This window comes from Hesperophylax consimilis, chromosome 26 (assembly GCF_061612785.1).
Source record: "Hesperophylax consimilis isolate HC1 chromosome 26, BYU_Hcon_1.0, whole genome shotgun sequence".
In the NCBI taxonomy this organism is placed as follows: domain Eukaryota; kingdom Metazoa; phylum Arthropoda; class Insecta; order Trichoptera; family Limnephilidae; genus Hesperophylax; species Hesperophylax consimilis.
In genome coordinates, this window is record NC_142861.1 from 21,692,167 (window position 1) to 21,718,727 (window position 26,561).

Genomic DNA, 26,561 nt, shown 5'->3' on the forward strand with positions numbered 1-26,561 from the left:
AGGGCCTCCTGTGTGGAGCTAATGTACAAAAAAAACCGTCATCTCTAAAGAAAACATAGCCCCGAAGGAAATGTTAATATTAAAAGTAATTAAAAATGGTATTTGCAAGTTTTTTTCGTCATTATTGTTTGTTAAATCATAAACGAGAAGTTTATATTGAAGAATATTAACAGTCAGGGTTTTCTGCATCCCTGATTCGGAGGCAGGACCGCAGCACACGCGAAAGCTTGTTTTAGGCAGCGGGTACGCAATTATGCGCATTTCTGCCAACAAACATCTGCCGGTCTATTCGGCAACAGCCATTCGTAGTATGTACGGATTGGATTATTACTTCAGTCCGACATTATGGTTATTAACGCATTCACCGAAGCGGTATTAAATTAATCACAGCGTGTAGTGTACCTAACCTAACCTCAAAATCACGGAACAAACCAGAGTGTTACGGAGTAATTTGAAATTTGGGTAAAAGCTGCCTTAATTTATAGTAAAATTAGATTATTACTCGTTATTTGCATAATATTTAAGCGACATAAGACGATGTATGCATGTGAATGAGGCAAGTAGCGTGTGCCAAGAAAGAGTTACGAAACAGCGTGATGGTTGCTTAGTTAGTTAGTTAGTTATATAATATATTTCTAAATAGATAGATCGAATTATGTCATGTGGTGAGGTGAGTCTAGAAACTAATAGAAGCTCGTACTTGCGTCAAATGAGATCTTCAGTCAGATGTGAATTTATTAATTCCTTAAAATTATTTTTATTTTATTGAAGAAGATAATACTAAAAAAATCTCAATGAAACATGAAACAGAACAAGACACCGAAAATAATAAGATAACGGTCACAACTAGGAATCAAACCCAGGATCTCGTCCTACCGGGACAACGTCTATATCCACTCATTTATACGTCATTTTTTGGATCTCATATTTCAAATTCAGAATTAACAATATTATCCTGCAACTATTTGTTCCCATATTTTTGACAGCTATTTTTTTAAATGATCACAAAATTCTAAAGAACTGATTTGTAACCTAGATAGTGTCTCGGATAAATATCAGAATTTTATTTACATGGGATAACCCTATTGACTTTTTCTAAAATACTAAATGAATATTAATTTTTTTATTGGAACAAATTTTCTTTTAATAACTTTTGAAGTTTATACCCATTAATGTAATAAATCATTTAAGAAGAAGATAATATGAATAAATCTAAACTGAACATGAAACATAATAAGAAACAGAAAATATAATATTATTAATTCTGAATTTTAAATATATGAGAACGATAAAAATTACGTAAAATGAAGAAAAGTAATCCATGTTCAAAAAAATTAAAAAAAAACAAAATGAAAACAGCCGAACACAAACATCAAAAAATGACATTTCAGCTCCAACAAGCAACAGAGCGGCTTATCAAAAACTATTTTCATATCTCGCTACTAAAATGTATAACAAAATCCCTTCATAGCTGAAACTGTGTGAATTGACATCCTTCGGTCCAAACGTGGTCAAATTGAAACGATTAAATCTGAAGAATTACATTATGTAAGGGATTTAAAAGATTATTTGTCAACTTAAAATATTAAAAAACCAATAATTCTTCAATATACAACTGCGGCAGTTAAAGCTGAGAGAATCTAAGGTTTAATCGGGGAGATTTGAGAGTTTATCATTTTATATTGAATCCATAAAACTTATTTAATCTACTTTGCATTTTTATAAACTTACTTTTATAGTAATACTGCCTTATTAATGTCAAAGATGAATAATAATTATACATTATTTATCTTTGACAAATAAGACATAGTTACAAATACTAAAAAGTTAGTTAGCTTGCTGTTCTTTCTAATGTTTGGAGAGGAAACATAATTGCCAAGTAAGAAAAGATTAAGATTTTCGGGCAGACTGATACGCCTATAAATTACAGCACACTTTTTTGTTTATTTTATTTAAATTATTTTACGACAGGTAAATCATCCATTTATAGTACAATATTTCTTTAACATTTGGGAAGATAGGTAGGTATACAAGTTGTAATTAGTCGATGTATACAAAGAAGATTTAAGATTATTTAAAGAATTTTAAATATATCTACCGTTTTAGACATTGCATTCAATAGCACAATTCCTTTTATCATGCTATATGCTGTGCTAGAACATCTCTTCTGCCGTGGTATCTTGAACAAGTCGTGGTAACGACTACGGCTTAAGTTTTAAGCTCTTATAAGACGTAACATTCCAAGAGGAATGGACTATCAATAGGGTCATACACTGTATTTTAAAACTAAGAACTACAAAATTACCTGTATTTTTTTATCTCTCCAGTAGATAGAAACAACTCGCCTAACTTTACTGTTTGATTTTTATGACCCGGTATAGAGCACAATATAAACATGATAAAACTTCAATAACTAACTCGATTTCCGACAGCAATAAACAAATAAAGTGCCAGGCGTAATCTGATAAAAAAACTAGAAGTCTCGACAAATATTGTCATTTATTCCATGTTGAATGTTATCGATATATTATTATATATCCTCGACATCACCACTTCGTTGAAAAAGTTCCTATGCTGTACTTTCGGAACAAGTTCTAAGTCGGGTCGTTGACTTTATAACTGATTTAGTTTAGTTATAAATGGAGAAAGGGATGTATTTTCCTTGGGGAATGGTAGGGTATTCCTACTTCCAACACACTATAATGATTAAATACTTGTTCATTGTTTTGGAAGATTAATTATTGGAGTGAGAGATGCTGGTTTTCGATAAACTATTTTTATATATCATTTATTTAGGTAGAGGCTAAGACTAAAGTATAAACGTACAATGGTCATTAATTTAATATCTAGTATCTGGAATCTACCACCAGAGTAGCATATATCAGGGGGCATAGCGGAAATATGTCGACGTGAAACGTCAGAGTCAAATAGGTAATAGCAGGAGGTGGATTCCCTCAATCTCACTCACTCTGGTTTGTGCCAAAGGTGGGGGTATGGGTATATCAAGGAACATGTCCTTGGCTAGGGATGGAGAGTGGGAATCCGCCTACAAGTCCCCTAGCAAAAGCACATCGATAAAGGTTTTAACGATAATATTGATAACGTGTCATCGTTCCCGAGCATGAGTTCACGTAGACTAAATTTACCACATTTAGCCGACGTGAACTACTGTTTATCGATTGGTTGGCACTAGAGGGGGGGGGGCAGATCAGTGAACAATGTTACCATTAAACCGCTTTGACCCAGTGACTATAAGACTTGCATATATTGATCTACCAGGATAGCAGAAACTTACCATCAAAGCGCTTTGCTCTGGACTGCAGCGTTGTGGCCACCCTGTTGGCGCTTGTCCTCATCATGGTCTCGAACTCCCTCCGCGCCGATGCGGTCAGGTAGGTGGAGGCTGATGGGCTGCAGCATGATGCGGGCGTGCCGCATACTCCGCCTGGAATATGACAAAATAAACATAGTTAGTAAATCAGATAAATCTTCTTTGTTAGTATGGTGGTCAAAGTGGGATGCAGACGTTTATTTTTATTAGGAACCTTATGAAGTTAACATAAGTGTAAAGTTCCTAAGATACCGCATTACGAATTATAACACAATTCCCCCGACCACCTTGAGTTTTTAAGGTCTTAAAGATCAACATTTAAAATCAAAATTCAAATTTTAAAACTTTAAAAAACATGTTTGACTGAGGATAGAACCTTCCTACCCACGAGCAGGAGTCGACAACTATACCAACCGAGCTAAATCCCGATTGGATAAGACCGAGATTTGTTGCGTATATTAACTGCTGTAAAGTCATAAAATTTCAGAGAAATGCGGATACGTCCGCGTGTATGTGCGGGATTGGCACCAAAAGTTGATAGAGTGCATTGTCACCGACAAACGAGTGTATCTGCCGAGTTTTAGCTCGATCGGATGCCGGGGTGTGGGTTAATTTCCACTTCCAAGATTTGCATTCACTCCAAAACACAAAAGTGAAATCCAAAAAGATTGGATCGGATGGAATCACCGATACAATATTGTATTTGTATGCCTTTCTTGAAAAAAAAATATTTTTTTTAAAATATTGCATATGTACGAGCGCAAACAAAGAATTAGTCTTGATATTTTAAAGTAAAGCATAACTTGCAAAAATGAATTTTCACAAAATAATTAAATTATCACCATTTATGAACGCAAAGATTATAACGAACGTTACGTTTACCCTTAATATATTTTTATTAGAAACATTCATCACTACTTATAATCATTCGTCTAGACTTGTCAACATAGAGACAGATTTATTAAAACGCACGGTTTCATTAAAAATCTACATAATGTCCTTTTTCCACAAAGTGTGAATATATCGCATCTCGCTAATCTGAGAAATGATTAAACTGTCGCCAGGGGGCGGAAGGAGTCCTATTGTTGTCAGCCCCAGAGCAAACAACCACCCCTTCGTGATTCCGGGCATTTATTGTGTGAGGCTGAAATTTCTGGCTTCTATTCCAGGCTTAAACTTAGAACGACCAAATTTATATTATAGAATATTGAAGTTTAGTTCAGTTGGTCAAGAAGTGGCAGAAACTCTCAAGACATGGTAGAATAATTCAAAATTAAAACTTTGCTAGTGTCCATTGCTAATCCGTGTTTTGTGACAAGATCTGAAGAGTCAGCCTTCCTCTTCCCCATCTCCTTAAACTCCCATTCCCTTTAGTCTTACAAAATATGCCAATTGGAAATGCAAACTCTAGGAGTCGCAAAAAATAAACACGATATTAAATCAATTAATTGATTCATTTAAATGATTTTTGTAGACATGGGGATGTTGATTTGTTGGCTGGGGATTCATCGGAATGAAACTTGAATAAAATTGACTGGTGCGAGTGCAGTTCCGCACAGTTTGTCGAGACTGGAGCCTGTAAATTGAAGAATTCCCTGTTGATAGCCAACATCGAAAAGATAGAAGTGCAGTAGATATTTTCAGTATCGCCTCGGAAAAAGATTACCATTCAGAATCAAATGGCTCTAGCCGTGTTTGGTGACAAGATCTGAATAGCCAGGTACTTCCCCACCTTCCTCTTCCATCTACTTCCCCTCCCAGCCTTAAAACATACCCCAATTTGGGATGCCATAGTCTCACAGGCTACAGACGGTTGGGAGCAGTTGGGACTCGTGTGCAGTACTCGTAAGTACTATGTGAGTGAAAACACTTTTCTTTATGTTAAGTGTCACACCACATAGTGCTTGCTTGCAGTAATAAATATATTTATCATTATGCATAAAATCCTCTCACTCCTCTTTCTAATTAAATTTCAAGCGTACTAAATTAAAAGTTGAATGCAAAGCAATCAGAGAGCATTGCAGACGAGGGAAGCTGAATACATAAATAATACAATGTAGCTTTATTTACACTTTATTTTTGAAGGGGTAGAATCATCCCCTGTCCGGTTCGATACTCAACACAAACTACCCCTCCTTCTACTTTCCGTATGCTACTCTAGTGTTGAAGAACCTAGTCAAGGTCTGTTATCTCACACTGATGTATCTTTCCTTTTTAGAGAGGACATTTTTAATGTCTACCTTCCTGTGTCAACTACATACCTACTTCACCAGTACAGTCATTTTTTTATATTAAAACAACACAAGAGTCCCAACTGCCTGAAGCCAGTGGAACTCCAATTGGAGTAAGAATTATTTTTCTGAATTTTTACTTATTCATATTTCTGAATTTGTCATTAGTTTCACTTTTATACTAAGGAATAAAATCATAGAATAAGATTAACACAAGAAGTGGCTTGTAGGCGTGTTTCGTGATCCAAATATTTGCCTAATCGAGGCTTGAATTTCCAATACAAAACTGTGATTATGAAATTCTAATAGGATGGAGATCTAAGACGTAAGGCAAGTATAAATGAAACGGAGCGCTGAGCTATTGGGCTAAATGCAACATTTGTTTCCATTCAAATTTGTATGGTAGGCACTTCTAGTCTTCTTTATTAAAAAAAACGTTTGAATTATGAAAAATGGAATGTTTTTGCTATTTTAATTATTAACCAAAATGTAACAAATAAGTGGAAATGTGATTAAGTTTATAAAATTATTGTACTGTAGTAATTGTGGTTTCCGTTCAAATCTGAAATACTAAAAAATTGAAGTTTTATTCAGAGATATCCTTATCAATTTCCAAGAAAATATGGAGTTCCTTTAGTTACATCGGTGAAAATTTGATTTCATATAAATATTACGAGAATTAACTTTAATTTGTTGATATAACTTGTTATAGGCGGTTGAATTCTGAATATCTAGGCCATTAACACATCACAAATTAATTAAAGATATTAAAATGAAAAGTATTTGATTTGTCGACAAAAATGTATACCTAGCCAGCAAAACGACCTCTTTTGATACACTCTCAGTATCGCCCCGATGAAAGACCACCATTCAGAATGGCAATGTTGCTTGAAATGACAGCCATGTTTAGTGATCATCAAACCATCCTCATTCTCATCTTTTTTCCTTCTACACAGCGAAAAATGAGTATTGCTGATTTTTTTAAATACTGTTAAAAACGTGATAGAATGCCGTTGCCTTATCAACTTTTAGTACATTCATAATATATAACATATGTTCAATCACCGAAATTTGTCCTAATAATACAAATATAGAACACGTGTTCCGACATCGCCATAACACATTCATGCTTTACTGATTGTTTATAATGAAACCTGTCAATTCATTCGATAAAGGAATGCAATCCTGTTTTTAACCGGATTACGAATAATTTTTCAGTAAGTTTTCTCCGTGTACAGTGTAAATCCTTGCTTTACAACATATCTCAACTGGGGATATCATAGTTCCACTGGCTTCTACTGGTTCCCACTGGTAGGTATAAAAAAACTGCATTTGCTCTCAATACCAAATTGATGAACTACACTTACGAACAGTTGGATTGTAATACAAATACGTACTTCTTAATTTTCTTTCCCTTCTCCATTCTTCGCCCCTAAAAACTCAATCATTTCAGCAAACATTAACACATAGTTCCATTCACTGCTAACACTATTGGCACCAATACTTCACACCCCTCGATTAAATCTTTTGCGAGGGTACGTTTCTAATATAATTTATGTACATATTGGAGGATAGTTGGAACTGAAGAAGAAAGATGATACCACTGAACAGCAAATCACTAGAAGTGTGAACTACACCGATTTGTTTAAATAAAACTGAATTTAACCAAGATCTCCGAGAAGACAAGGTCATGCAACCATCAACGCCCCTGGCGGGAGAGATATCAACTGCAGCCTAAAAATATATTTTTTTTTTAATTATTTAATGTTATTATGTTTGATTCGTAGAATTCCATTTATTTATTGTTTTAAATTTAAAGCAAATCAAATTTAATAATGTTATTATTAAGTTCTGCAAGCATTTTAGTGTTTATTATTGTGACAGCTGTTTCAAAGATCAGGGCTATTATCAAACAGTGTCAATTTTATGTACTCAATTCTATTTTTATTTGTATGATGTTTAAAGTATTAGTACAGATTTATAAGTATTGTTGTAGTTATGAAATTGTTATTCATTTTTGATACTTATCCTTCCTTAGCAGAAATATTTAAAATTGTTCCTTTATATGAATATTTATTTTCACTGTACCTTCAGTTTTTTTTGTTTATGTTTTTTTATATATATATTTTGACTTGTCTCTGACAAGTCTCAGACCGGCTAATGATTAAAATATCTGCACAATAAAGAATGTCGAAAGAATGAGATTATATAAAATAAATTAATGTCCCAATATGTATGTAAAAAATTAGGACTTGTGAACAAAAGGGTAGATTCCTCTTTTAAAATAAAACACTTTGGAGAAGTTGAAATTACACCCGTTTATTGCTATGTTTTTTTCCAAAGTTTATATTGCTACCGACACTCTGTGGAGATCACTCCACCAACGGAGAGCGAATATAATAATTACTTTGCGTTTCTTTAGCTAAAAAATATCGAAGAGAAGTGAGTTCCCTAATTAAATTTGGACCTTAAATAACCTAGTTTCGCTGCCCTTAAAGAATGGGTAAACTAGCGCCACTATATTCTAAGTCAGTTAATCTATATTAATTATAATTGGTTTGAAACTCAGAGCAAATTCCAACAATGTACACTTCAAAATTTTTATTAAATGAATCTTTTATGTGGTATGGGATTACAGCTTAGGGATTTTCACGTAAAACAAATATTAATCATGTTCAATCAGTTCAAAAATCATTGGATAAATTATTAGCTGACAAAAGTTAATACGAACAAAGGCATAATATTCCATACTTTTATTCTGTGATTAAAAAAATATATTTCAACATTTGAATAGACCATAAAAAGACAGAACCAAATTTACAATACTCGTTTTACGGTAAATTAAGGACTAATCGTACTTATGTAATTAGGGCAAAGAACGCTTGACTACAGGATGTATAATTGCTTAAATAAGTTACCTGCCGACATTAAAAAATGTAAAACTAAATCTTATGTTAAAGACTTGGCTCGCTGAAAGAAATAGGTATCATTTCTAATACAAACATTTTTTAACTGTATGTATATTTTATAGTATATTAGATACTATCAGTGTTGACTATCACTTTACTATCATTGTATGGGATTTTACAAAAAGTTTAGTTTTTTTATTTTTTTTATTCTTATTTATTAAAACATATTAAAATGTTTTAGTTAATTTAAAAAAAAAAAACTAAATAACACTACATTATTTGAAGGTTCTCGTACAAGTTAGGAGACTGACTTCAGACTGACTCAGTGTCCAGGCTTTGTGATCTAGGAGGGTTTGGTTGACCTCCACCTGGTCAACTCCACTGGTTGTTGTTTAAAATATTTTAATTTTGTTATATTTTTAAAATAAGTTTTTTTTCTTCATTTTAACGTAAAAAACACCCTTTGACAAACTACCACAAATTATAATTGGTTTATTGGGACTTTTTTTATTTCAAATGTTAAAACATTTCTAGAGGTTTTTATCTTCAGTGGATGGTGCCTAGAGCGACCTCCCCCTAAATTCTGAAGAACTACTGCCTTGATTTAGTGTATGAGGCACTAGGGGTTGTTTTCCCGCAAACGTGGGGTGAAATATTCTGAAGTAGGCTTTGTAGGTTCTGCTAGCGAAGGGTGGACAATCGATATGATGAAATAATAAAGTATAAAGTTGCGTGGTCTTGACGTTTGATAGTAGAACAATTATATAATTATGAATGATGGAGTGCTTTTGTATTTATTTACTTTTGTTGTATTTTGCCGCAGTTTTGGTGCTATTTATCGGGGATAAGTCATGTTTTGTGTCAATTATCATTTTTTTAATGTTAATACCATACAAGAGTATCAACTGATCAGAGCAAATGTGGCCATGGAATTCAATACCCAATTGGGGTACGTTCGCAAGGATGAAGAGCGTAGGAAGGGGAATAAATTGTGCAAGAGGAACGTCGTTCAGTACTGGCTATTCAGATCTGGTCACCAAACACGGCTAAACACATTCAAGCAACAATTCGATTCTCAATGGTTATCTTTCACCAGGGTGATTTTTAAAAATCGGACGTTTTCGCAAAAATTCCACGATTTAAATAAATTAGGATATTGCAGTTTTGCATTAAGAATTATTGCAGTGCCTTATTTACATGCTATAAATAAAACAAACCCTCTTTGAAATCCTCTTTCTGAACGCCGTCTGTCTGCAATTCGTCCGCCAATCTTTCAAGGCTTTCTCATCTACATACCTTATTTGTAGGCTAGGATCTAGATGCCCGCAGGCTTCTTGTTTGCTTAGTAGGGATGGGAAGGCTGAAATTGTTAATTGAAAAACTTATGAAACCGTTTCAGTTCCGGCTACCGTTCCCACTTACCGTTTTTTTTCCCTAAGGGTTTGAAGATCCTAGACCGAAAGCTTTTGTTCTGACCGTGTCAACACTGTTACTTTTAACGAATTCTGTTAAATACATAAGGTAACAAAGTTTTAAGAGCAAAAATTTTCGCCTAAATGGAAATGCCTGCAAAATGAAATTTTTAAATACTCCGAAAAAGGAAAAAGCTTTTGTTAAATAATTAAAGAAATTCACCGTTTGACTTGATGATAGATTTAATTTTGTAATGAAGGGAACATAAAATAATGCAATGCATGAAATTATTATTGAAAATTAATTTTTCAAAAGATATGGTATGTTGTGAGGTAGAAGGGAGTAAGGATGGAAAGTAAGTACCTGGCTATTGAGATCTGGTCGTCAAACACCGCGAAACCCAGTCAAGTAAAGTTTTAACACTGAATGTTGGTCTTTCACTATCCCGATGCTGAGAATATCTTCCACTCTGGGTTTTGTGTGTTTTTTTAAATAATCCATACAAGCTTCTTGCACGCGTTAACGTCAGTTCAACATCCAAATTATAATCATAATTTGACCATTAATGGTTTAATAGACGTAAAAAAACTTTGATCATGATGTACAATTTTTAATAAAAGATCGCCGAAAATAACAGTAGTCAGTTATTTTATTTTACGACAAAATCGTGTGGTTTTGGTCGGTGTATTCACTTAATCAAAATTTAATAAAATAAAAACCACTAGTCTAATATCTAACCGCCGTCTGACCAATATAATTCTCGGTACGAATGACGAAATAATTATCTCTATTTTGTGGTTGATTCTTGGTATTCTGTCTGTGAATAAATGATTCAATAAAGTCATTATAATTGAGTGAATATGACTCCGACGAGTCTAGATAAAAAATACTGACAATCATAATATTATCGAAGAGATACATGTTTTTGTTATTTAATATTATTGTCCTGCTCGAATTTAATTATTTTAAATGTGACAATTTCATTCCGTCTTACTCATAATAGATAATACGGGGAGTAAGAACGGGTTAGTAGAAAACGTTACTCATAATATCGTATGTCTATCTTGGTGTTACAGTAGATTGCTTTTTCAAATGGGACAAACATATTAAAAAAACCTGTAAAAGACTCAGATCAATTGCTGGCAGAATGTACACATTAAATTTTTTCCTATCAATTGAAACACTTAAAATAATTAATATGTCAATGGCAGAATCTATTATAAGATATGGATTAACTATATGGGGAAATACTAGTATAACAAATCTGAAACAAGTCCAAGTTGTACAAAACGCAATTGTAAAATTACTAGTCGTCCCTAATATTTTTAAACAGAGACATAATACACCGTTGCTGTTTCAGAGTGCCAAAATTTTACCTGTTAAGGCTATTCTATGGCAAAAAATCATAATTCAGTATATATTTACCCCGCAGCATAAAGAAAAATTAAAACATAAATACGGACAGAGAACGTTTGAATACAACATACCGAAGATATTTAATTTATTACCTGACACTATAAAGCAATGTAAATCTATGAATAAGGTTAAATATATGGTGAAAAATTGGCTATCGGAAAAAAAATATTTACTTTAATATGTATGAAAAAATTGTTGATTCTGTAGATATAAGATGTAAATTATAACTTATAAAAATGTATATGAAACTAAACTTTAAGCACCTGTTGACAAGCCAATTCAATTGGCTTAGCAGGACTTGTTTGTTGATATGTATTAACTATTTATTCAATAAAAAAATTAAAACAAATAAAAATTATGGCAGTATTAGTAGTCGACAGATTTTTAAACCACCCGAAGCCCAGGAATAGGAACATATTACATTTCATATAAAAAAAGCATTTCATGTAAAAAAGCAGTAATACTCATTTGCTACACTATCAAAGGCATATTTTAAAACGAAATATCGATTTACCAAAATACGGAACGTATAATGGAATTTGCCGGATTTCAATACAATTCAAAACAGACCGGATCAATGACATTACAAATGTCATCTGAAGAAATGTGAAGTTAACAACAAAACGCGAAATGCGAAAATGAGCGTGTTTTCGAGGTTTGGAACAAATGGTGACTAAAAAAAAATAAATTAATATTTTAACCCGAGCAGTATACGGACCTCTTCCTGGTATAGCTATACGAACGCTGCAGCGGCGTAGTAGGAAATCTTTATAAGTAAAACTGATCGTGTATAATTAGTTTCAAGCGTAGATACCTACTTAAATCACTGTTATTGTGTCATTATGTACCATCAAACACACTTGATAAATGAGGTTGTTCGTAATTTATTTATTTTTTAATTAATATTATTATTATATTTAAACAAATAGCGACATTAACATTAGTTATTCTATATCTCCAAAATGAGCTTATATAAGCTTTCAAAGTGAACATCAAAAATGTATGTAATTGCGTCACGCGCAGTATAATTCACAATTCGAATGGCAGCGCTGCAGTACTTACTGCCCCGCGCATGTAGGTACTGTGTTCGCAAAAGCGTTTCAGTCGGCCGCATAATATCAAGGGGTGACAGATTACGCCACAAGTTCAAAGCGTTTCATATAACTCCATATTGCTCGCCATACAATCCCATAAAGACCTGTCCCATCTAAAAAGATGATGTGCTATAAGTACGGGCGTTGCGTCGATATGCGCTGTGATCTGCTAGCCCGACTATATTTGGAAATTATGCGACCCCCTCTCCTACCTGCGGCAGAAGGGGACAGAACAATTTATGGAGCACCGTAATCATGCGGCTGTCATCTGTCAAGTTAAAGATCCCATACAAAGAAATGATATTCCACGGCAGTCCCCCAATTGATCTGACGTATCCTGGGGACGATTATAGCGTAGTGTGTCAGCTCAACACATGCCACGTCTAATTTATGAGCGCATAATATAGCTTAATGTGTCTAAGGCTTTAACGTTTTGACGCCTTATTTCTTCGGTACATTTCGGTATTTTCGAAAAATTCAGAAAGTTCTCTTCTGAGCATTCTCTAATAATTAATATGTTACGTGAAATTTCGTTGTAGTAGATAATCTCATTATCTGAAATTTGTTTAGATGAGGTGCTTGGACAATGGACACACTAAGTGCGAAAGATAGACTTCCGTATAAACCCACAGTACAGTTAGCAGCAACAAAAAAATATGGGTAACTTCAAAGGTTGTGCGGGAAAAGCAGGGCCGCCTCTCTGCAGGCGCAATGGAGAATCAGCTCCGGGCGCCGACTTGCCAAGGTGCCAGGGAGCAAAGGAGCCAAGGCGCTGTTAATACCTAACACCTTATACGGCGCCCTTGAGGTTTTCAATAGCGCCAGGTGCCGTTTGGCTCAGGGCCGGGCCTTAAACATATGATATAACAGATCTGTGAAAAATCACAGGATGGTCTTAATTCTTGATTCTTGACGAAACAGTTCCAATTGTTTAAATAATAGTTAGGTACTTGATCGCTTTTCTTAAACTAAAAGAAAATATAAATTCGTCGAACCATATTTCACGGGGACAAAAAAACGCGCGCGTAAAATTCACACGATAGTCTGGATTCCCGACAAATTAGTTTCAATATTTAAAATGGTAATTAAAATATTTTACGTTAAAAATATTACATAATACCTACGTCCAATTTTGAACCGGATTTTACAATTCACGCAAGAATAACTAACGAACATCACAGACAACCGAAATTAGTTTTGATGACAACTATATAATAATGATACATTTTGTTTTTGATAATTCATCCCAGTGCATCGCAACATTCTTTTATCGACCGCTTTCGGATTAAAGGACGATAAAAGAGACGATAAAACAAGTTAGTGGAAGGATCGATTATGGGATTGTTCGACTTTCCCACGATGGACGACGGAATCAATAATGATAATTGGTGATAAATCTGGATCGTTCGGCTTACCACTTGCTCGAGTTGACATTTATTTAACATTTAATAGATATGCACATAAAAATAGAATATCTGATCGAGTGAACAGTGCTTCCAAACATGTACAAATATTAAAAAATATTATTTTGTATCAAATGGGGTATTTTGTGAGGCTGAAGAGAGTGGGGAAGGGAAGGAGTTAGAGGCTGTAGGAAGGTATTTATTAATGCGGGTCTTGAAGAGGCCTGGATTATACGAAGGAGGAAAAATTGATGCCGGTAGCTCGTTCCACATACGAGCCAAAGAACACAAAAACGAGTTAACACTCCCGTACCGGACGGGGGGAACACACTTACACTAACGAGAGTTTTATGCTATATCTAAGTTGTTTTTTACACCACATACTCTGTAATTTAGGTAATCCTAAAAAAACTATTTGGTTATCGATCTGCATTTAAAAAATATATATTTTATTTCTAGTTTCTTAGATATTAAATAATTTGTACAATATTCCGGCAAAATTCCTGTCCCCTGCCCCGCACCTCAGCTTCGTAGCATCGGCTAAAATTCCCCCGTCCCCATCCCCACTATCCGCTCACCACCGAGAACGATCCAGCGAGCTATGAACTGGACCGTAAAAGTTGCATTTTATGGAAAGGGCTAACTCCCGGTCGCGTACACTGCACTACTGGTATTTCCTTTTGCGATGCTAAAATTTTCACTTGCCGGACAAAGATCGGCCTGTCTAGCTTGCATCCGGTAAATGTTTCATGTTAAGAGACAACATTAAAATTATATCTGTCTCTGTTTCTCACATGGAAAAGAAATCGGTCAGAAAGAGACACATATTTTGTATACATTTTTAAGTAATTTGAAGGAATTTGAATAAAAACAGAGTACTATATGGTTAAAAAGTCTATCGCAAACGTCTGTTAAATTTTATATTGGGTTATAGTTGCTAATTCTCTTAATTTTCGTGGTAAATAATTCTCTGCAAAACCGGACTAGTTTCGCCCTGCTATGGGCATCTTCAGACTGGTAAGTAGTTCATTCACACCTACTTATGAAATGGTGTTTATAAATTAATATCTATTTCAGGATTGTAAAATATTTATTCTGTACTTTTAATATTAGAATTTATGTAATCAGTCGGCATGTATTTATTGCAGTTTCTTACGGCATATTTACCAATGTTTTAAATTAGATCATAAAATTCTATGGTTTTAATTAATTTGTGTGAAAGCCGCACAAGAGCCCCAACAGTCCTATCCAGTGGAACTATGGCATCCCCAATTGGGGTATTTTGTGAGGCTGAAGATAGTGGGGATGGCGAGGGGTAGGATATGGGTAAGACAAAGGTGGAAGTACATGCATATTTACATCTAGTTACCATATAGGCTTAAGTCATTTCAAGCAACGTTTGGATTCTACATGGTGGTCTTTCACTAGGGCGATACTGAAAGCATCTACCGCCCTGCAAATTGATATTATATATTTTTTTCTTTCATAAATATTACAGCATCCGTTGTCGAAGGGTAAGGCTCTAGACTAGTAAACTGGAGGTCGCGGGTTCAAATCCCGGTGTGCGCAAGTAAATTTTAATCTTTGTGATATTTCACAATTTACTGACTAGAATTCATTTAGGTTGTTGCTTGAAATAACTTTGACCTTGTTTGGTGACCAGTACTGAATAGCCAGCTATTTCCCCAACTTCCTCTTCTCCATCTTCTTCCCCTCCCCACTACCTTTAGCCTTACAAAATACCAGTACCGGCTCGTGACTTTTGGGTCTACTATTAATTGTAATATTATCACTCTTTCAAATTTTATTTGATTGATTTGTGTTATTTCACAATTAATTAATTAAAATAATATATAGTCTATTTGCGGCACGTTCCAGAGTGGAAGATACTATCAGTATAGCCCTGGTGTAAGACCACCATTCAGAATTGAAACGTTGCTCCAAATGGCTTTAGCCGTGTTTAGTGACTAGATCTGAATAGCCAGGTACTTCCTCACCTTCCTCTTTCCCTTCCCCACTTACCTTCAGCCTCACAACATCCCCCAATTGGGGATGCCATAGTCTCATTGGCTCCAGACGGGAGCAGTTGGGACTCTTGTGAGGTATTCACTATAAAAAATAAATAAAAAAAAGTATCGCCCTGGTGTAAGACCACCATTCAGAATTGAAACGTTGCTCCAAATGGCTTTAGCCGTGTTTAGTGACTAGATCTGAATAGCCAGGTACTTCCCCACCTTCCTCTTTCCCTTCCCCACTTACCTTCAACCTCACAACATCCCTCAATTGGGGATGCCATAGTCTCACTGGCTCCAGACGGGAGCAGTTGGGACTCTTGTGAGGTATTCACTATAAAAAAAATAAAAAAAACTCTAGTACACCTAAAAGTTCCGAGCCGCCACTCCAACATACCCCATTTGGGAATGCCATAGTCTCACTGGTTCCAGAGGATTGGATAGGAGCAGTTGGGACTGTTGTGGTGTTTTATATAGAAAAATCAAAAACAGGAATATCTGAGGTTACAGTAAAATATAATTTACTCCACGTTTAAGTTCTAAAAATACCTTTTTTTTCACTATATTCGAAAAATTCGTTGTATTTCGAACCCCTCGACATACAAACGAACCCATTATTTATGGTAAGGCAAACACTACGATTTGACCCTAAATGTAAATATACTTCATAATATCATAAATTAGGAATTATAACCTTCACTAACATCTAAATATTCCAGAATATTCGAAATAACATCCGTACCTAGTTTAGTAGTGGTAGGTTTTTAAAACTTAAAAATATGTATTTATAAATAGATCCATCATTTACGGACCACCCTGTGCAACAAACTAGCTACGCTGTAATCGCCAATCGCCAGTCGACATTCAGAATCGAGGAGTTATGCTCGTTATCGGCCCGCCTTCCCTGTTTTGTATGGAAAAAGGCGCATTATTATCTAAATTCATTAGAATATTAACTACGACTTTATTTATGAAAATATTTTGATAATGACTTCTGAAACACTTCGAATATACTCCCCCCTAATTATTACTAAAACAAATTACACAATATTATGCCATTAACATCCTTTAATAAGCAAAACAAATTGGGGTCTCTAGTGACCCCCCTTCGGATCTTATGTGATTTTTTTCTCTCCGGGACGAAAAGGTTAAAGAAGCTGCCCGTTCTCATGAAGCGAACATCAACTGTGAACGGGGATTCCGCTCGTGTGCGTCGAGTTTTACACACGTGCACCGGTGCAACGGGGATCAATGATGCTAGCTCCTTAGAGCAGGCTCCATTAAAATACCTGTAAAACAGACTCGCAAGAACGCCCACATTGCGTCCGTGCATTAGAGACGGCAATCAGTCAGTTAACAATGGATTGTCACACAGAATCAAGTATTGTGGGGCTCCAGCCCAGAGGTGGCTCCCGAATTCAATTATTGGGCGTACTTGAGATTTGTATAGGGTTAAGCCAGATTTACTCGGGCATAGTGCCCCGCAACTTTAGCCGGTCTGATACTAACTCCAATCATTTGTTCTAAAATCGGTGTTGCCAGAGAGACAAAAATATTAGTTCCTCATTATTGTTACATTATTAAAATTGTAGTTTTGAGAAGCTTTGGGATCATCTCGCACAACGGAAATGATTGTTATCTTTATATGAAGGATAGAGACATCTCGAGCCTCGAGCCGGTACTCAGCCCGACACATCAGATCTACAAGTGAAATTGAGAAAACGAAAATAAGAAGCCGTGTAATAATCACAATACTAAATTGTAATGGACACCACTTCTCTCAGTCGAATATTCAATTTGTTTACATTAAAATTTTGAAAGCCAACAGTCATCGAGATTGTATGAGAAGTGGCATTAGTGATAAGTTATCAATAAACCAAAACTTCAACAGTACAGCTCAAGGGTCCTATACAATCAAATAGTTAAATTATTGCCCTGCAGCGTGTACCTACTGACACATTATTTTCTCAACTCTGGCAACACTGCGGCTAGCCTCACGGCATTTTGACTGACTCCGCCAATTTGTACAATAAGATTTTAGGCTTGAAAGACCAGTGAAATTGTTCCAGCAAGAATTTTGATACTTGAAAAACCTTGATCAATTTTAGCAGAAGTAAGGAAAAATTGAGCTTACTTCGGGACACGTACCTGCAAACAGCAAACTTCTATCGGTTTATCTTTTCAGTGGATAAAATAGATCAATTAAAATGACTAAAGCAGCAAAAATGAGGTCCATATTCGAACACGAAGACATTTGAACTAAAAATCAAGCGTCTCGAGTTCAACCGTTCAACGTTCAGAGTTGCCAGAATCACTGCAACCAATATTACCAATACAATTACGGTGATACCTGGCGTCTTAGTTACTTAGCCGCCTGGAAAGTTACCTATGTCAAGCTGTAATGGAGAAGAGGAAAAACAGACAAAACTAGAGTGAATAAATTAGCAAAAAGGTCCATATTATTCCAACACGAAGAAATTTAAACCAAAAATCGAACGTCTCGAGTTCAACGCACAGTGTTGCCATAAGCACTGCAACCAATATATTGTTGTGGTACCTACCTACCTATTAGTGGGTAAAAAAGCGAGAAAAAAATAAAACACATGGCCATCAGGAATGTGGCGCCCGGTCGGGCAGCTGCCGCCATTCACCAACAGTTCCCGACCGGTTGGGCGGACAGGTCGAGAGTGAGAATAGGGGGGTGCGTGTAATAGGCAGGGTTTTATCATTTTAACTAACTAACTAACTAACCATCACGCCGTTTCCCCGCAGGGGTAGGCAGAGAGGACGGACCGCCAAACAACTCGGTCTTGGCACACACTCCTTGCCTCATTCACATTCATACATCGTCTCATACATACTCTTCTATTATTCTGACTCTTGACATGGCCCGACTCGAGTATCTGATTCACTTGATCGTGCCATGTCTTCCTCGGGCGTCCCCGACTTCTGCTACCATTTTAAAGATGGCGTATTTAGCAAGCGGCAAGTGATGCTTTGATGATAGAGGCGCTAAATTAAATGGGAAATTCGGGGATTCTTTTGCAGGTAGAGTGGATAACAAAATTGTGTTGTTTTGATGGGCGGCGATATACCGGTGAGTAATATCAAATCTGTTAGAAGGGGTATACAGACTAACTAACAACTCGTCTTGGCACACATTCCTCGCTTCATTCACATTTACACATCGTCTCATGCATCCCTTCTGTTGTTCTGACTCGACCCGACTCAAGTATTTGGTTCACTCGATCGTGCCATGTCTCCTTCCCCGACTTCTTCTACTATTCACATGCGCGTCACATATTTCCCTTTCATTCGTCAATTCGCTCTACGTGCCCAAAATATTACTAATTAAGATTACATCATCCTAGCATTCGTTGCGAATTTCCACACATCTCAGATGATCATACGTGGTTTTACCACACATACGGCTCAGGGATCTTATTTATTGAGCAATCAGTCTAGTTTTATCCTTCCTCTGTATCATGTATCACTGCCATACTTGAGGGTAGATATCAGCATTGTATTGTGGACGGCTAGTTTTGTCATTAACATCATTCTAAAATCCCTTAGTTATATTTTTTCATTTTCCTTACACCCATTTCTACGTTAATCCGCTCCACTAGTCCAAACCATCTAAGCGTCTCTTTCTTAATCTTATTCACTACGCTTTCTACAACCTTGAACTCTATCTAAATCTTCACATTTGTAACACGATCAAACACGGTTTTACCACACATACTCCTCAGGGATCTGAGGCTGTTTACAAGAAGCCGGCCTATCGTTTACTCACTGTCACCCATTCCTTCCTATCTCCAATTACTACCCTTACAGACGCCCGACTATTCCTAAAGTTAAAGTTCCCTTTTGGACACAGATTTTCTGATCCAATAGCGTATTGTATAATGTTCCTACTGTTCAGAGATCCGTTTTAATCTCTCTCTTCTGATAAACGCGTCGTTTATAAGAAAAAAGGGAGAGGTTGCAACGGAGCCATCAGTAGTACGCCCATAATTCTTTATTTAGACAGGTGGTGTCATGAACGCCAGGGCAATACTGATTACTGGCTGGTGACGGGTGACGGGTGACGCGTTGCTGTTTGCGTCTGGGCGTCAGGAAATGTCAGTCGGACAGACAATGGGGACGGATCGGTGTCGGCAAACGTCATTAGGAATTCGGGAATGGGGCGATGATACTTTAGCGCTAGTGTGAAGCGGGCCTAATCAAGAAACAACAATGCGGGGTATTTAGTTTTAGAGTATTGTGAAGATGGTCTAATATACGTTCTTAGGATATGTTAAAGAAAAGCAAACAGATTGCCGTATTTAGAACACATGTTGGAATGCTATTTGCTCTACATTCTACAGGTATTTCAATGGAAGGTACTCAAAGGTCCCTTTGATCCCTTCTGAAGCGGGATACACAACTTTTGTAAACGGTTGACAATAATGACTATGTTAATGAAAAATGTCACCCGAAACGCCGAACGATCAAAAACTACAAAATCCGGCCAAAACTATGAATAAAAAAATATTTTTCTGATTATAATTATTTTATTTATTTATTGTCTTCACTTGGTACATATTATTATTCACATCTCAATTTTTAACCTAACTAAGAATCGCCTGTGTTGAGGACGAGTTTTTAATAAAAATATGTAATTTTAATATTTTCATACGCAATTATCGATTTCAAAAACGGTCTAAAACTGCACATTCCAAAACGTTTCTAACTGGCTACAACGTCATTATGACATAGAAAACGAACGCCAATGCCTGATAAGACGGCTGTCACACAAGTCAGCCGGCGTGATGTCAACGCCGCACGGTGGGCTGAAAATCGCCTCTCATAGACATAGAAACTTGAATTTTCAAGGGTATTTTTTTTGGCTAGAAATGGATTCTGCTGATCATTACTATGCTATAAAATGTCGTACGAAGCAATTGCGTGTACAAATGAAGGAGTTATAATTTTTTTAAGAAAAATTTGTATGGCGCTGACATTAAAAATGAGGCTATCTCTGGAATCATAAGGTTGGCCGTTCTATCCTTACATACAGATAATACTACTATTTATTTGTATTTTTTTGACATACTTCATATTGTGGCGCAAGGTGCGATTTTTTTTTTAAAAATCCTAAAGTTGAAAAAAAATCTTTTTTTTGTTGATGATTCATTTTAATGCTTAAATGCTTTACATATGAGTATGCTTTGTCTAGTTTACAATATTTTATTTACACTCCAAGCCAAAACACTGTGCACAGTGAGCTGAAAATCGCCTTTCATAGACATAGTGACTTGAATTTTCAAGTGTATTTTTTTTGGCTAGAAATGGATTCTGCTGATCATTACTATGCTATAAAAAATTGTATGAAGCAATTGCGTGTACAAATGAAGGAGTCATCATTTTTTAAAGAAAAATTTGTATGGAACTGACATTAAAAATGAGGCTATCTCTGGAATCATAAGGTTGACCATTATATCCTTACACACAAATATACTATTATTTATTTGTATTTTTTTGACATACTTCGTATTGTGGCGAAACTTGTGATTTTTTTTTTTTAAATCCTCAAAGTTGAAAAAAAAACTTTTTATGTTGAAGATTCATTTTAATGCTTAAATGCTTTACATATGAGTATGCTTTGTCTAGTTTACAATATTTTATTTACACTGCAAGCCTAAAAGCATTTAAGCATTAAAATGAATCATCAACATTAAAAAGGGTTTTTTTCAACTTTGAGGATTTTAAAAAAAAAAATCGCACCTTGCGCCACAATATGAAGTATGTCAAAAAAATACAAATAAATAGTAGTATTATCTGTATGTAAGGATAGAACGGTCAACCTTATGATTCCAGAGATAGCCTCATTTTTAATGTCAGCGCCATACAAATTTTTCTTAAAAAAATTATAACTCCTTCATTTGTACACGCAATTGCTTCGTACGACATTTTATAGCATAGTAATGATCAGCAGAATCCATTTCTAGCCAAAAAAAATACCCTTGAAAATTCAAGTCTCTATGTCTATGAAAGCCGATTTTCAGCCCACTGTGCGCCGCCGAATTCACTAATAAAAACGAACTTGTCGTTTTGGCGGTAAAATCAAAAATGGGTCATTTTAAATTGTTGTAGTAATTTATTAATAATAAAATTAAAACACGTACATTTCATTCTAGTATAAAAAACGGTGAAAATACCGTCTTTATGGTTGTGGCATGGTTTCCGGTTCCTGCATTCCCTCTCTACAACAACGCAGGTGTTTCCAAGATTTCTTCCACTATTCCCTTTCACGTCGTGTACTTTCCTTACACTCCTTTCTTCGTTCAACCGCTCCACATGTCCAAACCACCCAAGCGTCACTCTGGATGATTTCAATTATATCACCCTTGCATTATTTCTGGATTTCTACATTTGAAACTTGGTTTTATCATTCATATGCCTCTCGGATCCCATTTCTTAAGATTTAAGTTTAGAATATAGTAATAAAATAAATAATAACTTGCTAATTTAAATGTGCAATTATTTATGTTTCTCGAATACCTCCAGGAATACTCGCAACGTAATCTCACGCAATTATGAACCCAATATGACTTGGTGCACCGTAATGATAATGATTGTTCTAGCCGGAAACAAGGAATTTATTCAATAACCCAATACAAGTGTTAGCCCACACCCGGTAACGTGTTTATAAAATACCGTCCCGAGAACAAAAGAGCAATTTTCTTTTGGAAGTATGCCACGAATACAGAAATATAAAATTACTTACAAGAGGCACGAGCCTCCATTGACGCGTTAATTTACGAAAAATATAACGAAAAGGCGTCAACGAATATTTTCTTCCTCAAAATTACTGTGAGATGGTCTGTACTGACTAGGGTTTGCAAATCCCGTGTGATTGCGGAATAGAATTTAGAAAACTCGCGGGACTTTTAGAGATTTTTATTAAGGGCTATTAAATTGAAATAATGCCAACATTTAATTATTTTGAATCAATTTTCTTTGATAAGTAGTCTTCTATATACGAATGAATGTTTATTTGCTAACAATATAGTGAATCATTCAAGAGAATTTTTTGTATCAATCATATTTGGTACTAGCAATACTATAAAACTGTATTAAAAAAGTAACATAACAAGTATTTTATGAAGACTGATAAAAAATAATATCGTAGTAATAATAACCCTCACTAACAGGAATCTCCACAGTCATTTGAGATCGATCATGTTTGGTACTAGTAATATCTATGTAAAAACTATTAAGTATTATTATAAGAAGATTTTGATAAAAAAATAGTAAAAAACAAACACTGTAGAGAGTCTTGTTACCCATACGTGAATGGACATTTCGCTATAACTCGCAAGCAAATAAAAATAGTATTTTTTTTGTGTAAAGTTAGTATTTTTCGGTCCAGCTAATCCGCGCATGAACATATTGCTGAAATCCTTTGCAGGTTTGCAGATTGCAGGACGCAGGATTGCGGGACTGCAAACCCTAGTACGGACTGAACTGGGAGAGATCTGTTCACAGCGGTTTTGTATGTGTCATTTACCTACGGAACAAATTTATCACCCAGGCAGGAGAATTCCCGTGCCATCCGGACAAATCGGCAATTGCTGAGCACTTAATTGAACATGGCGTTTTTTTGGATTTGGAGTTTTCCTTATGTTCTGGTAAGACCCATAACGCATCGAGTACGCCTAATTACGAAGGCATATGAAATCCACAAAAACCCAATTAATATTAAATAATAGAGGCAACGGGGCTAAGCTTAATAGTTCTTGATAACCGGTACATGACTGCTACACCAAAACGAAACGCCGAAAACCACATTTATTTAACTGAATTATTATACCGACCCTAAAAGGATTAACGCGCAACACAGCAGCACTTCTACGTACAAAAACATACACTTCACCACAATCTACACATCTATCCTAGTGATGGGACACTGTGAGGCTGTCTAAATGAGGAAGCGTAACAGGACGTTGTTTAAATTAGGTATTAAGAACAAAAGGGTAGATTCCTCTTTAAATAAAACACTTTGTGGAAGTTGAAATTACACCGACACTCTGTGGAGATCACTCCACCAACGGAGAGTGAAATACAATTGTCACTTTGGGTTCCTTTAGATAGAAACTATCGAAGAGAAGTGAGTTCCCTAATCAAAATTGTAACTTTCATACCCTAGTTTCGCTGCCTTTAAAGAAGGTGCAAACTTTCGACATCTATATTCTAAATCAGTAACTCTTTTAAATTATAATTGGTTTGAAACTCGGAGCAATTTTCAACAGACGTAATAACCCAAAAATCAATAACAATAAGACAAATTAGTATATCCTGAAGAAATAAAAACCTGTCTACTGAGCTAAATTGAGTTTTTAAACCAAGTTTTCAGGTTACAACCAAATAATGTCAAAACAGAACCAATACGAGCATGATTTATGCATTACATAACCCTTACAAAACCTAATATTCATGAGTCACGCAACTGAACATCAAAGAAACGCTTGTCCCTATGTCAGTTATTCGTGAACTATTCAAACAATACTATTATTTCCAGGACAAATTGTGTCAAACACAAACGGCATAATGGACACAGAAAATACATAAGTGGTGTATAAAAAGCATTCTAATTCTAATTATTTTACCACTACTCTGCTTGTACAAGTGTCCTTTTATGCCTTATTACTTATTACGGAAAAAATGCGGGTCTGGGTAATTGGCTTTCCTGGTAGAAGTACCGCAGTCAAATATGACCCCAATACAATACTGAGATGCATTGATGACATCCAGCATGTCTCAAACCTTATCTTCTAACTATGTAAATAAAAATGTAAATGTTCGTTTGTTAAAAATCTTCAATCTGTGAAAGGTCTTCACCGATTGCTTTGAAATGTTGACACAACTTTGCATTCGAATAAGCGTGTGCTTATCTATATTATATAGATGTCACCTGTGATAGGAAAAATATCATTTTTCTTAGCGCCGTCCTTTCCCGTATCCTTCTCCTCCCCACTACCTTCAGCCTCACAACATACCCCAATTGGGGATGCCATAGTTTCACTGGCTCCAAACGGTTGGGAGCAGTTTGGACTCTTGTGCGGTATTCGCAAAAAAAATATAGAGCGTTGCATGAAATTAGAAATTAGTTCTATTTGGGATGTTGGAATTTACCAAGTAAGTAAGAGAAAATAACAAAGAAAGAAAGTTCACTCTCTTATAACGTTGATGTATTTCTGAATAGAAACATACAGAGGCAAGGAGTTGAGAGATGTACAATGCACTATAAACTATAAGCTATTGAATCTCGCTTTAACCCCAGACCACTGCTACAAGTTTGAAAGGATGATAACGTATCCAAGAGTAGGGTTTGTTCAATAGGCTTTAAAAATAAAATATAGGCAGTCCTGACTTACCTACATTCTGTTTTTGACATTAATTTGAAAGTTTGTCAATACTAGGCCCGTTTTGGCTTTCCATCAAATTGTCGTCAATGGGCATAACAATATGACAATTCTGCTTTTCTACTCTACTAATCACAAATTGTTCAAAATCTGAATCAGGCCTAGAATTTCTTATGGTTTAACCATTTAGCTTTTACAACCTTTTAAAGGTTAGATCTAACCACCGTGTGACCATTAAACCCTACACTGTTTAGTTGTAGCCAGCGGTAAGCAACCTTTTTGGAGCTGAGAATCCAAAAATATCAAGGTTTTTTTCGGTGACTCCATAAGAAAAAAAAACTTCAAATTTACAGGGTACGAAAGTTGGTTCAGGTGATGTCAAAGTAAAAGCTGGTTCCAGTTGTTTTCATAATTTAATTTACATTTTTTAAATAAAATAATGCGAGAGGGAAACAGAAAAACATAAATTTAATAATAAGCATATACTTTTGCGAGCTTTAAACAAAACGAGCATTTATTTTAAGGAATTTAAATGCATTGTCTTGTCGTTTTCAATTAAAAGAAGCATACTAATTTCGGTTGTGCGTCTGTCCGTGACTCTGGTTCAATGAACTCAAATTAACTTTGAATTTAAGTTTCTATTTCGAAATTACAAAAAATGTGCGAAGGATTAAGACCAGCAGTTTTACTATAAAATTATAACATTTAAACGTGAAAATATTTTAATTTGTATTTTTCAAAATTAGCTTAGTAAAAAACCTTGTTGACTTTTTTGTAGAACCCATTTTAATTATTTATTTATAATTTTTATTTTAGCCGTTTGCACATCGAAGTTTACAGAAGTCTAATTTGTTATTATGTAATTACGTAAAATATATTTAGAATGTTATTTCAGATGTTGATTTTTTTTATTAATATGGTTCCTATAATCCAGCTTCAATCTATTAGTTGGTGCAGATTTTATTCCCGGCACCGCATTATAATATTGTAAACCTTTGTACAGTTAAATATTTTTTGTATTGGCTTTGTCCTTTTTTAGTAGCCTAATTTCGTTGAACGTTCTTGTATTATGTTTGAAAATGTCCTTGTTGTATATATTTTTTTGTAAAGTATTTTAGTCATGGGTTTTTTTTATTATTGTATGTATAAATATCATCGTGTTCAAGGTCAGAATCACTTTCAGTGTTGGGCAAATTAGTTCCTTTTACATTTTGATTACTTAAAAAAATCTATTTAAGTATTATTCTGATTGCTTTATTTTGGAGAATTTGCAAATTATTTTGTTCTCTGTCATTACATAAGAACATAATCGTTGAGCAATAGTTAAAATGTAGGAGAATAATGG

General features: G+C 35.2%; 1 protein-coding gene across 1 annotated transcript in view; it reads right to left on the reverse strand.

The window, feature by feature from the left end:
- dlp (glypican dally-like) overlaps nucleotides 1–26,561 on the reverse strand; it is a 217,002-nt gene that overhangs the window by 29,500 nt on the left and 160,941 nt on the right. Inside the window, exon 2 of the mRNA XM_089647161.1 lies at nucleotides 3,296–3,445. Within this exon, the coding sequence (XP_089503287.1) occupies nucleotides 3,296–3,445 (150 nt within the window). The remainder of the gene's footprint in view (nucleotides 1–3,295; nucleotides 3,446–26,561) is intronic.